General features: G+C 52.4%; 1 protein-coding gene across 1 annotated transcript in view; it reads left to right on the top strand.

Moving 5' to 3' along the window:
• The first annotated feature begins 307 nt into the window (after positions 1-307).
• PRDM16 (PR/SET domain 16) overlaps positions 308-12,098 on the top strand; it is a 621,205-nt gene continuing 609,414 nt past the window's right edge. The window contains 1 exon segment of the mRNA XM_074306482.1: positions 308-520. Coding sequence (XP_074162583.1) covers positions 484-520 — 37 coding nt within the window. The 5' untranslated portion in view covers positions 308-483.

Raw genomic sequence — 12,098 nt, 5'->3', positions numbered from 1 at the left:
ACCTTGATCCGGTGAAAGCGCGTCCGGGCTGTGGGGCCGGCCGGGGGCAGGAGCGCGGAGAGAGGACGGAATATCCTCTTAAAGGGCCAGTCGCGAGAGGCTCCGAGGTGGTTGCGAAGGAGGGGGAGGGGGAGGGGGGAAGAGGGGAGGAGGAAGGAGGCGGGGGGGGGGGAAGATAAGTGAGGTGAGGAAGAGGAGAGCACCCCCCCAAAAGAAAGAAAAAAGAAAATGTCCCCCCAAAGCAATCCCACCTCCAGCCCGTACTCCGCGCCTCCGCCGCCAATGATGATGATGGTGATGATGGTGATGGTGATGATGGTGAATACATTGGAAAGTTTTTTTGGCCCCGGCGAGGGGTGTCAGATTGAAGGCTCTGTGCGCATGTGCGAAGGTGTCCGGAATTGACAATGCTGGGGAGATGAAGATAGCGTGTAGCAGCTTCGGGAGTCAAGGAGGAGGAGAGGGATTCAGCAAGCCGACAACATGAGATCCAAGGCGAGGGCCAGAAAGCTAGCCAAAAGTAGGTCTCTAGCGTTCCGCGCTTCCGCCCCCGGCGCTCCCGGCCCGCGCTCCCGGCCTGGCCTCCCCCTCGACCGTCCGCGCCGGACTGGGGGGCACTGGGGAGGGGATCGGGGGGCTTCTGGAGGAGGGGGGGGTGTGCGTGCGCCCCGCAATCCAGCGCGCTGCGAGCTCCCAGGCCACCTTGTTGGGGACTGCAGAAGGGTGGACCGGGAGGGCTGGGGGGGGGTCTCTCTTCCTCTTTCTCTGCTCTCTTCGTTCGTCCCCCCACACACCCCCCGCCCTGGTTCCCTGCGGAGGAGCCGGGGCACCGGGATTGTGCTGTCCCCGAGGGTTAGCCGTCCCCCCCGATAAAAACCACCCCCCAAAAACCTTCCCAGTGTCAGGCGTTCCGCCGGCTGAACTCAAGGCGCGGGGGGAAATGGCCGAGGAGGGAGGGGGGTGGAGGGGAGGGCGAGGGGGTGGAGGGGGGAGAGAAAAGCGAAAGTTAACGAAAAGTTGACGAAAGGGGAGAACAACTTTTTTTCCTTCCTCACTCACTTATACACATACACACTCCCTCTTCCCTTTCCTACCCCCTCTCCCTTTCTCTCTCTCTCTCTCTCTCTCTCTCTCTCTCTCTCTCTCTCTCTCTCTCTCTCTCTCTCTCTCTCTCTCTCTCTCTCTCTCTCTCTCTCTCTCTCTCTCTCTCTCTCTCTCTCTCTTTCTCTCCTCCCTCTCTCTCTCTCTCCCTTTCCCTCTCTCGCTCTCCCTCTCTTTTTCTCCCTCTTTCTCTCTTTCTCCCTCTCTTTCTTACTCTCTCTCCTCTCCCTCTCTCTCCCCTTTCCCCCTCTCCCCTTCTCCCTTCCTCCTTCTCCCTTTCTCTCTCTCTTTCTTCCTCTTCCTCTCCCTCTTTCTCTTCCTCTCTCCCCTCTCTCTCTCCCTCTGTCTCCTCTCTCCCCCCAGTGGTTCTCAGTCTTGGTCAAATCCTATACCGGGCTTTTGAAATAGTGGGCGCTAGAGCACCGCCTTTGGCATCCAACAGACTCGAGAGGGGAGAGTTAAGGCTGATTGGGATGGGGGGGAGAGACAGAGAAGGGAGGGAGACGGGGAGAAAAGAAACAACCCTCCAGTAGTTCAAGGGACAATTACTGAAGAAGGGAGGGGGGCAGAGAAACTGCCTAGGAAAAAAAATGGAGAGTTGCTTTGGGTTGGAATTTTTTTGTTATTACATTTATTCCCCAATATAAAGAGAGGGGAGACTTGCAGAGTGAAAATCTGGCAGTTTGGGTAAAGAGAGAATGGGAATTATTTTAGGGGTGGTGAGATTTCGATTTAGTATTAATGTATTTCCCTCCCCCCAATCTCTGGTCTCTCTCTCTCTCTCTCTCTCTCTCTCTCTCTCTCTCTCTCTCTCTCTCTCTCCTCTCTCTCCTCTCTCTCTCTCTCTCTCTCTCTCTCTCTCTTTTTCCTCTCCATTCTCTCTCCCTTTTCTTCGTCTTCCCTCTCTCCTGCAGTTGACCTCCCCCCTCCTGACAGGAGCCAGCCGAGAGTCCCGGAACCCGACTAGTTCGGCTGCTGGAACTTGGGATAGGGCTTAGAGTTGGGCTGTCAAAAGCGCCTTACTTTCTGTTTCGCTCTGCCTTGAGGAAATATCCCCAGATTTCACCCGGGAACCCTGCCGGCGTGTCCCTCGGTGTCCCCCCCCTCCCGCCTCCCAGGTTAGCCCAAGTTCCTGCCGACAAGTTCTGGTGTTTCTGCGGAGAAAGCTCTCTCGTTCCCTTCTCCGCCATCTCTTTACCGACACTCTGCTCCCTAGCCCGGAAGTTTTGGAGGCAGTTTAAACAAAGCTGGGCTGTGTATTCGTGCGTTATCCGTCCTGAGGCAGGTCCCCCCCAGGATCGGCAGGCCGGAGAATGGGGAAGCCGGGCAGGTGCGAGGGGGAGAAGGGCCGGGGCCAGGTGAGTCCGGCTCCTGCAGTGTGGGCTGCGCGCCCGGTTGGGGCGAAGGAGGCCCGGAGCCCTCACTCGGGCGCTTTCCCCGGCTGCTCTGGCCGGCTCCAGTGTCCAGGGCCTCGGCTCCTTTCTGCAGCTCCTCTGCCTGCCTGGAAGGGAGGCAGGTCCTTCCTACGGCAGTTTTCCCTCTTGCCCCGGCGCTGAGGTCCTGGCCCCGGCGGCCGCCTTCTTCTGCCGCAGCGCGGCCTCGGAGGCTGCGCATCTCCCCCGACTCAACTCCGACCCCATGTCTGTGGAACTTCTGCGGGATTTCTCGTGCCCTCTCGCTTCCTCCCGGGTTCCAGAGCAATGGGCTAAGCTCTCGGGGCGGAGAACCCAGGGCTCTTGGACGCGGGTCTGGAGTTATTCGGGCGCTCTTCTCCCTGTGCTTTCTTCCTGCCTCCTTTCTCTGACAAGCCCCCCTCCCTCGCCCGAGGGTGGCCAGAGCGCTGGGCCCCTGGATCCTCCATTTCTAGAAAGCGGGCTTGGAAGAGGTGGCTTTTGGAAAGCACGGGGGGCCCCCCTTGCCCAGATCCCCGAGTGTGCGGCCCCGGCTTGGACGTAGCTGCAGAGGCAGCGGCTGCAGCTGTGGAGAGGGAGCCCGCGTTTACAAAAGAAGTAGCCTAGGAAATGTTCCTTGTCCCTGAGACCCTAAACCTCAATAGGCTCCTAGGCTGAAGAATGACCCCAGCCAGTGTCCGATTTGATTAGTGCAGTGGCTGCTGCTGTTTGCTTCTGCCGCCGCCGCCGCCGCCGGTCCGGGCCTGGGGCTTAGTTAGGGCTGCAAGTGTCCGAAATGGAGCGAGCTGCAAAGAGATGGCCTACCTAGACCCAGCCATCCTGCCCCAGACCGGGTTTATGGAGCTTCCTCGAGCTCCCTGGAGCCACTGGGACCTTGGGCCCTTTTTCTGTGCTTGGTGACCAGCCCAGAGAAAATGGGCTTAGATCTCTGATAGAAGAAAGGTGTATGTTCTCGTGCGTTTGTGTGTGGATGTGCACGCGCTTGTTGGCGTGTTTATAATCTGCTTCTAGGGGGTATTCTCAAGCTTTCTCTCCACTATAAGAAAAGCTAAATATTCCCGCAACCCAGATCCGTAAAGACGGACTATAGAGACAGACAAGTCAGGGAGAAGCTCACGGGCTTCATTGGAAATATGTTCAAGGCTCAGACAATGTCCGGTGGAGAAAGGGGGTCGGGTGGACGGGCAGGCGGCAGGGATCTAAGCCTAAGCACACTCTCCAGGCTGGCTGCAGCTAGCCACTGAACCGGGGGCAGGGCGTTCTACGCTGCTAACTTTAGCCAGACTCAGTCTGTTCTCTAAGGTCGGGGACAGCAGTTTCTCTGGCTCTCTTCCCTTCTCTTCCTTTCCCTGTCCTTTCCTTTCCTTCCCTTCCTTTCCTTTCTTCTTTTCTCTTCTCTTCTCTTTTTTCTTCTCTCTCTCTCTCTCTCTCTCTCTCTCTCTCTCTCTCTCTCTCTCTCTCTCTCTCTCTCTCTCTCTCTCTCTCTCATCCACACATGAGTGTGCCTTTCTTTGGTGGGACTAAGGTCTGATTAAGATCAGGATACAAGGCAAAAGCCCGCCGCTTTATGGGGTCTCTGCTGAGGATTTCAGGGATAGCTCTTGCGAACAGTAGCTCCGAGCTAAGGTTCGCCTCTCCCAGGAGTATTTCTGTGAACAAGCAGACTCCGGCTGCGTGAGCGCCTCGGTAGCGGGGGATACATTACCCAGACGTCCGAGCACACGTCCCTGTTTACCGGTGCACACTCGCACAAGCAGCATGCGGGCTTCTGGAGTCCCACACCGGGCCCCTATTTCTACTTTTCCCCGGGCCTTTGGGGGCTCCACCTGAGTCATGCTGGAGGCACCGAGAAAAGGCAAGGTGGCAGAGGCTAAGGCAGAGGGGAGGGGAGGCTGCTGGCCACCTTCATTTCATGCCCTCCCGTGGAAATCCAATTCATTGGACACTCTTTTGAGCAGATGTGGAGGTCCCCAGGGACCTGGCTCCATTATCTGATCTGGAAAGGGTTGAGCTAGGTAACTGAAAAAAAGGAAAGCTTGGTCTCCTCAAGCGCCTACTGCTTCCTCTCCCTCCCCCAAGCCTGCACCTCCACTTCTCTAGTCTGGAACTGCTTCCACCTTGATGGAAGTGAATGGGCAGAAGTTGAAGAGAGAAGGAAAGGGAAAGCGAGAAAGTGGATCAAGAGTGGTTGGGGATTGCCTGGTGGCAAAATCCATAGCTTCCCCAGCTGCCAGTCCAGATAGAGGAGAGTTTCTTGGCGTAGGTGCTGGGCCTGGGCCTATCCCCATCCGGGTCTTTTTGACCCTGCTGACCTCTGTCTTTAAACTCTTCAGATCCCAGTTTCCCCGGGGTGGGTTTTCCAAAAACTTCATCCCTAACCCCAATTCCTTTCTCCCCGAGAATTGGGGAAGTTTTCTGTTATCATTATTTATATTATTATAAGTAAGGGCTCCAGTTACAGGAACCAAAAGGTTCTGAGCAGACCCAAGAGCATCTGGGTGGTAAGGCCGGGATAGCCACTGGAGGAGAGGGAGATTATTCAGAACACTGGGCTCCAGCAGCTGGAATTTTATTTCTGTTTCAGAGAGGGGAACCCCATCTCTTACAGTGCTTACTCTCGGGAGCCTTCATGATTTCCTGGGCCTCCTTTTGCTCAAAGGCCTCTGAAGCTTGAAACGCCTTCTTAGTTATCCATCTTTGACATCTACTCATCGCCTTTCTTATCCCTGCAATCACTTAGTCCAAGCTGGAAGTTTATTCTTCAGACTTCCAAAGCTGACCCATCTGACCCAACTCAGAGCCGGGAGGTAGCTTCATCCTTCTCCCCACCTTCTCCGTAGGGATAAAGATACAGGTTGCTCACTTCGGGGAGCTGTTTCATAACTGACCTTTCTAGATCAGCTCCCCACTCTTCCAGCTCCCAGTAACAGCTGTGATAACTTTGCCTGGTGGATCTTTTGGGTTGGGGTGGCTAGGGGAGGAAGAAAAGGAGGAGAGCCCCACTTTTTGAGCCTTCTGGCCAGATTTCAGATATTGCTGAGCTGGGGCTTCCTGTTCCATATCCCTTGTAAGGAGAGGGGGTCCTGGCCTCCTAGCCCCAACCCACATTCCCACGGGGCTCACCTTCCCCCTTTGCCCCCCAAGAGGCCTTTTCGAGACATTACAGTCCTGGGTGGGTTCCAGGGGAAAGGTTCCACTGATTCCTCTCCCTCTTTCTCTGGGTCCTTGGGACTGGCTGGCTCCCTGGGGCGCCTCCTAAACATGTCTCTGCAACCCTGCTGGTACCGGAGAACTTTTTTCGAATCTATTAAAGTCGGGGGGCCAGGGAACAGGCAGAGAAGGGAGTTAGCTGTGGACAGAGCTTGTGTGTTTGTGTGCACGCAGAGTCCACCGATAGCGTTAGAAAACCTTAGTTGCAGACACATTAGGTCCCAGGAACCAGGGATGCAAAGATATTCCTTCTCCGAGAAACCTCTCCAAGCTACCTCTCTCTCTTAGTCACGAACCCCGAGTTGGATTGAGTTAGACACCTTTTTCCCCGGGAATTCTGAGGTCACACGGATTTCCCCAACTGAGTGGAACTGCCCGCTCGCTTGTGGCCAACGGGCCGGCACTTTCCTCCTCTTCTTCCTACTATTTTTCTCTGCCCTTCTATCGAGCCTCTGAAAGAGCTGCCCCTTGGCGGCGCCCCCCACCCCCACACCCCACCCAGCCCCGCTGCCTCCAGGAGCCCCCGGGTCAGGGGAAGCTGCTGCCTGCCTCTGGTGAGCTGTGTCCCTCGGAGCACGGCTAGCCCCGCTTGGGGCGAAAGGACTCGCGATCAGCGGGACGGGCTGGGGGAACGGGCCCCGGGACCAGAGGCCAGTGGAGGGGAAAGGAAGGAGGGCCGGGCAGGGTCTTGGCCAGGGTGCAACCCAACACTTTCTGCTACTTCTCCCCTGCCTCTGCCCCGTTCCTAGCATGAGGCTGTAGCCGCAGGAGCTGCTATGAACAATCGCCACAAGCCCTTGCAATCGTTTTTAAGATTTTTCCAGGCTTTACAGAAGAGTGAATGAAGCTGAGGGAGCCCCCTTTTAGGGTAGCAGCAGTCTTCGAGGGTCAGGGCTTCTCCTCTGAACCTCGTCTCCAGGGGGGATAGGAGAACCCCAATAACATACTCCCCAGATGTTGCTAGGGAAGTATCTGGGACTAAGCCCTATGAGTCAGGGTCTAGGGGAGTTAGAGCTTATGGAGAAACAACCATGGGGGGATCCTAAGGATCCGGAGTCTCCACTTCCTGGAACCCCAAATTCTGAAGAAGAGAGAAACGGAGACGCTCTCCCTTCTTGCTGAACTTTAGTAGTAGAAAGAAAAAGGGGGAGACAGGGGAAAAGGAAAACGATTCTGGGGTTCTCTCTCCAGCTCCAAGCACGCAGGGAGAACTGGGCAGGTGTCTGACCCTTAGGATATCTTGAGGTTATTTTTCAGTCCTCTGGATTCTATTTCCTCCGCTGGAGGGCACGGGACTTACACCCCACCCCCAGTTCAGCTCGGACCGTTCCCCTAAGTATAACCTGAATCATCTACTGACAGGAAAGCCCATTCCTGATCACCCCAGGAAGGAACGGGGATCCCCATCTGAAGGGGAGCTCTAGCGAATAAGCTGGATCAGTGGGAATGAGGGATTTGGTGACAAAATATTTCTCCTCTCGTGCTTTTCTTTTCGTGGAGGGATAGGTGGCCAAGCGATTTTTTCTTTCTCTCCTTTTCAAAGAAAAGCCCCCAATTCCTCATTATAAAGGCAAAGTAGCCTTTCCGTATCTTAGACATATTTTTTTTCCTCGAATTAAGCTCAGGGGTCGTACACTGAAGCCTTCGGAAAGTGGGGGGGAACAGAGAAGAGAGACTAGTTTGGGGGGGAGGCGTTCTACCGGTAGGGACCGGGGCCGGAATTAGCTTTATGAATCAAGACTAACCCTCTTTCTTTCCTTTCCCCCACCCCGCCCCAGCATCGGCTCCCCCCCCCCCTCTAATCAGCCCCCTCGAGGGAGACCTGGCCAATATCTTTCCCTTTCTATTCGGTGCCTGGCCGCTATTAACCCCCTGTTTTATTCAATTAGGCAATTAAGGATCCTTGGGGGGCTCTGATCTGGTAATTAAGGTGATGTATAATTAGAGTTTCAACAAAAATTATCCAGGATTAAAAATCTTTTGAACAATTTAGGTGTGTTTTTTTTTTTTAATTTATTTCAAATAGCTCTAAATACAATTTATTAGGTTTAGACTCAATCTTGCCCAAGAAATCAGGGGCAGCATCCCGGTGACAAGCAGAGAAAAACAGAAACAACTAGGGTCTCCTTTTATCCTTTTTTTTTTTTTTTTCCTCCTTTTTCTTTTTTTCTTCTTCCGATCCAAGAAAGGAACTTTCGAAAGTTAAAGAAATCTCGGTTATCGGGCGGCTCCGTGTTTCCTGGCATTTGTTCTTTCTCTGGCGGGTGGGCAGACCAGGCTTCACCTGCCTAGGAAAGGAGACTCAGAAGGAAAAGTCTTCTGGGTGCGATGGAAGGGAGGGAGAAAGGAGGATATGGACCAGGACCGAATTTTAGGATTTCGCCAAAACGGACTTAAAAACTGAGAGCGGTTGGGGCTAGTGGGTGCACCCGGGTCACTCTTGTTGAGACTTTTAGGTGTAGAAGTTGCTGATCCCCGGGGCGTGTGTGTGTATGTGTGCGTGTGTGTGTGTGTGTGTGTGTGTGTGTGTGTGTGTGTTGGGGGAGGTCGAGTACTGGAACACGAATACACTGATCCACAGACGCGCGCGCGCACACAGAGGAATGGACACACACACGCACACACACACAAAGTCTACACTGCTACACGTCGAAATCCTTCGGGATTACAAGCGAAGTGAGCCTGGAGGGAGAAACATTTTGAGTGTAACTAGAGAATCAGCACTCAGATTCGTTACAGACTTACCGAGAGGAAGAAAAAGAAATAGGCAATTCCAGCCCCCCAACTTTCCTTCACCCCATCACACACACACACACACACACACACACACACACTCACACACACACACACACTCACACACACTTAGTGAGGACTTCTGGCCTCCTCCTGCCTCCAGCTAGTCTCCAGGATCAGGGAAAAGATGTCAGTCCCTTCCTTAGAGTCCAGTTCCTCAGACCCGACGGGGCGGGCTTGGGCTGGGCGCCTGCTTTGCCTCTGCCAAAGCGGCTCAGCGAGAGCCCCGAGTCTGTCCGGGCGCCAGGCGCGGGCTCGCTCGCCCCGGGTCGCGGCGGAGATTGGCTCAGCGCATCGGGGTGAGAATCCGCAGCCCAGGACGCAGGACTCGGGGTCCCGAAGCCCGTGCGCAGGCAGCCGGGACTAAGTCACCGGCCGCCGGCCGCAGCCTCCCGGCTAGCCAGGTTCGGAGCTCGCAGGGCTGCAGGAACGAGGCGCTCTCGGTCCACACCTGCTCACTCAGAGCCGCAGGTCTCCCGCTTGCTCCCTTTTTTCTCCCCTGCCTAGCACCCAGGACCCAAGCTGACTCCATCATCTTCCCTCCGGAGAGAAGCGAGAGCGGGCCCTGGGAGCAGGCAGGGCTGGCTCTGACTAACGAATAAATCTCCGCGGTTTTACGCTTCACACCGCCTCGGCCCTGCCAGCCCCAGCTCTCCTGGGACCGGCGACTTCCCCTGCCGGGCCCGAAGGCTAGGGAAAGGATGGGCGCCCCGGGGCCTGCCGCAGAACCCAGTCTACGAGATTGGGGGGAAAAGGGGGGGGGAAGAGGAAGCCAGAGAGTGGGAAGGGCGACCAGGCAGGCAGCCGGGAGCGCGGGATCAGGTGAAGGGCGAACCCCCGAAGGCAACAATAGCTTGCCTGTCCCCGGTGCCAAACGCCAATCTCAAAGGGCGTGGATCTCGCGGGGTGTGCAGGTCAGAATGGAGAGGGCCCTGGAGGTGAATGTGACTGAACAAATCCCAGAGCTCCCCGAAGTTCATTACCACCGACAAAGCTCGCTCCCTCTGCCCTCTCGCAGACATGATCTCACTCTTCCCCACAATATCCTCGGAAAGCGTGGAGGGCAGCCATTGCCCAGTTTTCAAGGTGAGAAAACTCAGAAACAGAGAGGTCAGGTATGTTATCCAAGGCCACACAGCGAGGCAATGGGAAAACCGGGTGTGTCAAAGGAGGAAAGACTTCCAAAGGACTTCTAGCCACAAACACATCAAGGCCTTCCCCTAGGCTCAGACACGACTGGGGGTAGTTTCACACTTCCAAGTTCAAACACACTTCCCAACTCAAATTCCCTTCATATATTAGGTCTGCCTTAACTGCTCCCCCCTCCCCAACACCTTTTTAAAGGGGAAAAAAAAATCCCAACCAAAACATAATTGCAAAACTCGAGTGAACTTTATTTTGCAAGTTGAAATACTAGAGCAACCTCTGGCATAGTCTGAAGTCTTTGAGATGTCCCAGACCTTTCTTTCTCCTTTCAGAACAAAGGAGAGCAGATTGGGGACCCCCTCCTTGTAGATTTCCCTCCCTTTCCTTCTCTAATCCCTAAACTCCCACCTAGAATAAAAGAAGTGTTTGCTTCTGCTAGGTAGGAAAAGTGAAAGTGACCTTTAACCAGGGTTAGGCCCCTTGGGTTGGAACTTCTGCTCCCCTTGTCTAATAGTTGTATTTTGTAGAGGGGGGATCAAAAGTATTAGCAACTTTGGTAGTTATTTACTCTGATCATTTTTCCCTTTAAGAATCGGCCATTCTCTACGTCCTTTCCTTGTATTCAAACTTAGGTTGGTGCTAACATTTCGGCTTTAGGTCCCACAGACAGAAGGTGCTATGACTGGCACCCTAGAAATCAGCGATTAGCTACTCATGGCTGATTTTCCATCCCTGCCACAGTTAGAGTTACTTCCAGAGGCCATCTTGAGGTCATTTCTGGCCCCATGTGAGAAAATACCCATAACCCTTCTGGACTGCCAACTCTTCTCTTTCTCTCTCCCAATCACAGTCTTTCAAACAGGACACGGACAGGGTTTCTCCCAGCCCCCAAGGAACTTGAAAAGCAAAAGTCCCTGAAGTATTTGAATCACACAACATTCCAGTGGGTGCTTTCTCTCCACTTCCCCTCCCCCAGTTCCCTCACAAAAATTCCAAGAGACAATACCCTGGCAATTTTGTGCCCATTTCATCATCATCTTCTGATAAAACTGTCAGTTCCATATTTGTATAATAGTTAACATTCTGTGGGAGGGAAATGGGGAGTGGGGGGAAGAGGGAAAGAAAGTCCCAGTCTGGTGAATGCTCTGCTTACTTTATATCCACTATAACTATTTCTGTCCATGAAAATTGGCTTAATTATATCAATGGAATGTTTCTTTTTCAATTCTGTATGCAATTAGTCCATCTTGCCGGCTGCAATTTATTTTAATAAAAAAATAAACCAGTGGTGTGTCGAGTTCCTCGTCCCCTGGGGACAAATGCGATTGGTGTGTTTAATTTCATTAGCTACAATGCGGCCTACTGGAAAAATGTATAAAATCAGCTTTCTACAGCTTAAACACTGGCATTTGGGACAAATCATTATTGCATTAGCTGTCACACTAGTAATTCTAGAATCTAAGGGAAAAAAATATATTATGGCTGTTTTTATAACCCTTTCGCAAACGCCCTGCTCGAATAATTCATAATCATTTTGAAACATGACTTGGTCCGGGAGAATATTTTATCTCCTCTAAATAAGGTTATACATTATCACATGGCCATTCTGCATCTTGATTCATAAGCTGTTTCCAATTCTGAAAACAACTGCTTTCCAAAGTTGAGACAGAGAAAGTCTGTCTTCAGACAAATGTGATTAGTAGACAGCCATGCTTTCTACTGACAGAGAACTCAGTCCTGTCCAAGGTGGGAAGGGCCACTTGGGTAAACACTAGAGGTATCTTTAGAAGAAACTGAGCTTGATATTGAAGGCAGCCTGCCATTACAGAAACCATTCTGTTTATAAATGTATGATTTCTATAGAAATGAGAGGGGATGAGGTAACATCATGGGAAGAAAAGCATTTCCAAAAGTAATAGTAGAGAAACACCAAACTCGAAACAAGCAGAAATAATTTAACAGGCAAGGGCGCTCTCACATTTTATCTCTGTGCAACTCTGATTTTTTTATGATGGTGGTGAAATTGAGCTGATAATTTCGAGTTCCCAAGTTGTTGTTGTTGTTGTTGTTGTTGTTGTTGTTGTTGTTGTTGTTGTTGTTGTTGTTGTTATTTTTGTTGTGGAGGAGTTTTTCATTGGAAATAATGGAAGATTGCATTTCAGCCAAATGTGAGGAAGAGCAAAGGAAAATAAGGTTTAGAAAATCCTTTCATTCTTCAAGAAGCATTTTCCCCTAGGAGCACAATATTTCTTTGTAAAGGCCAGTACTTCTAAATTGGATTCTGAGTTATTGTCAAAAAATAATAATAATTATTGGATCTGGATTGAAAATTTCAGATTTTATGTAGTGATAAAGATTGGTTTACCCTGGATCTGTGATTATTTTACTTTTAAATATTCTTCAAATCGCATGCTGAGATCCAGTCCCCAGTCCCCC

Source organism: Sminthopsis crassicaudata, chromosome 3 (genome assembly GCF_048593235.1).
Source record: "Sminthopsis crassicaudata isolate SCR6 chromosome 3, ASM4859323v1, whole genome shotgun sequence".
Taxonomy (NCBI): domain Eukaryota; kingdom Metazoa; phylum Chordata; class Mammalia; order Dasyuromorphia; family Dasyuridae; genus Sminthopsis; species Sminthopsis crassicaudata.
The sequence above is the reverse complement of the archived record's forward strand: the minus strand, read 5'-3'. Positions and strand labels throughout refer to the sequence as shown.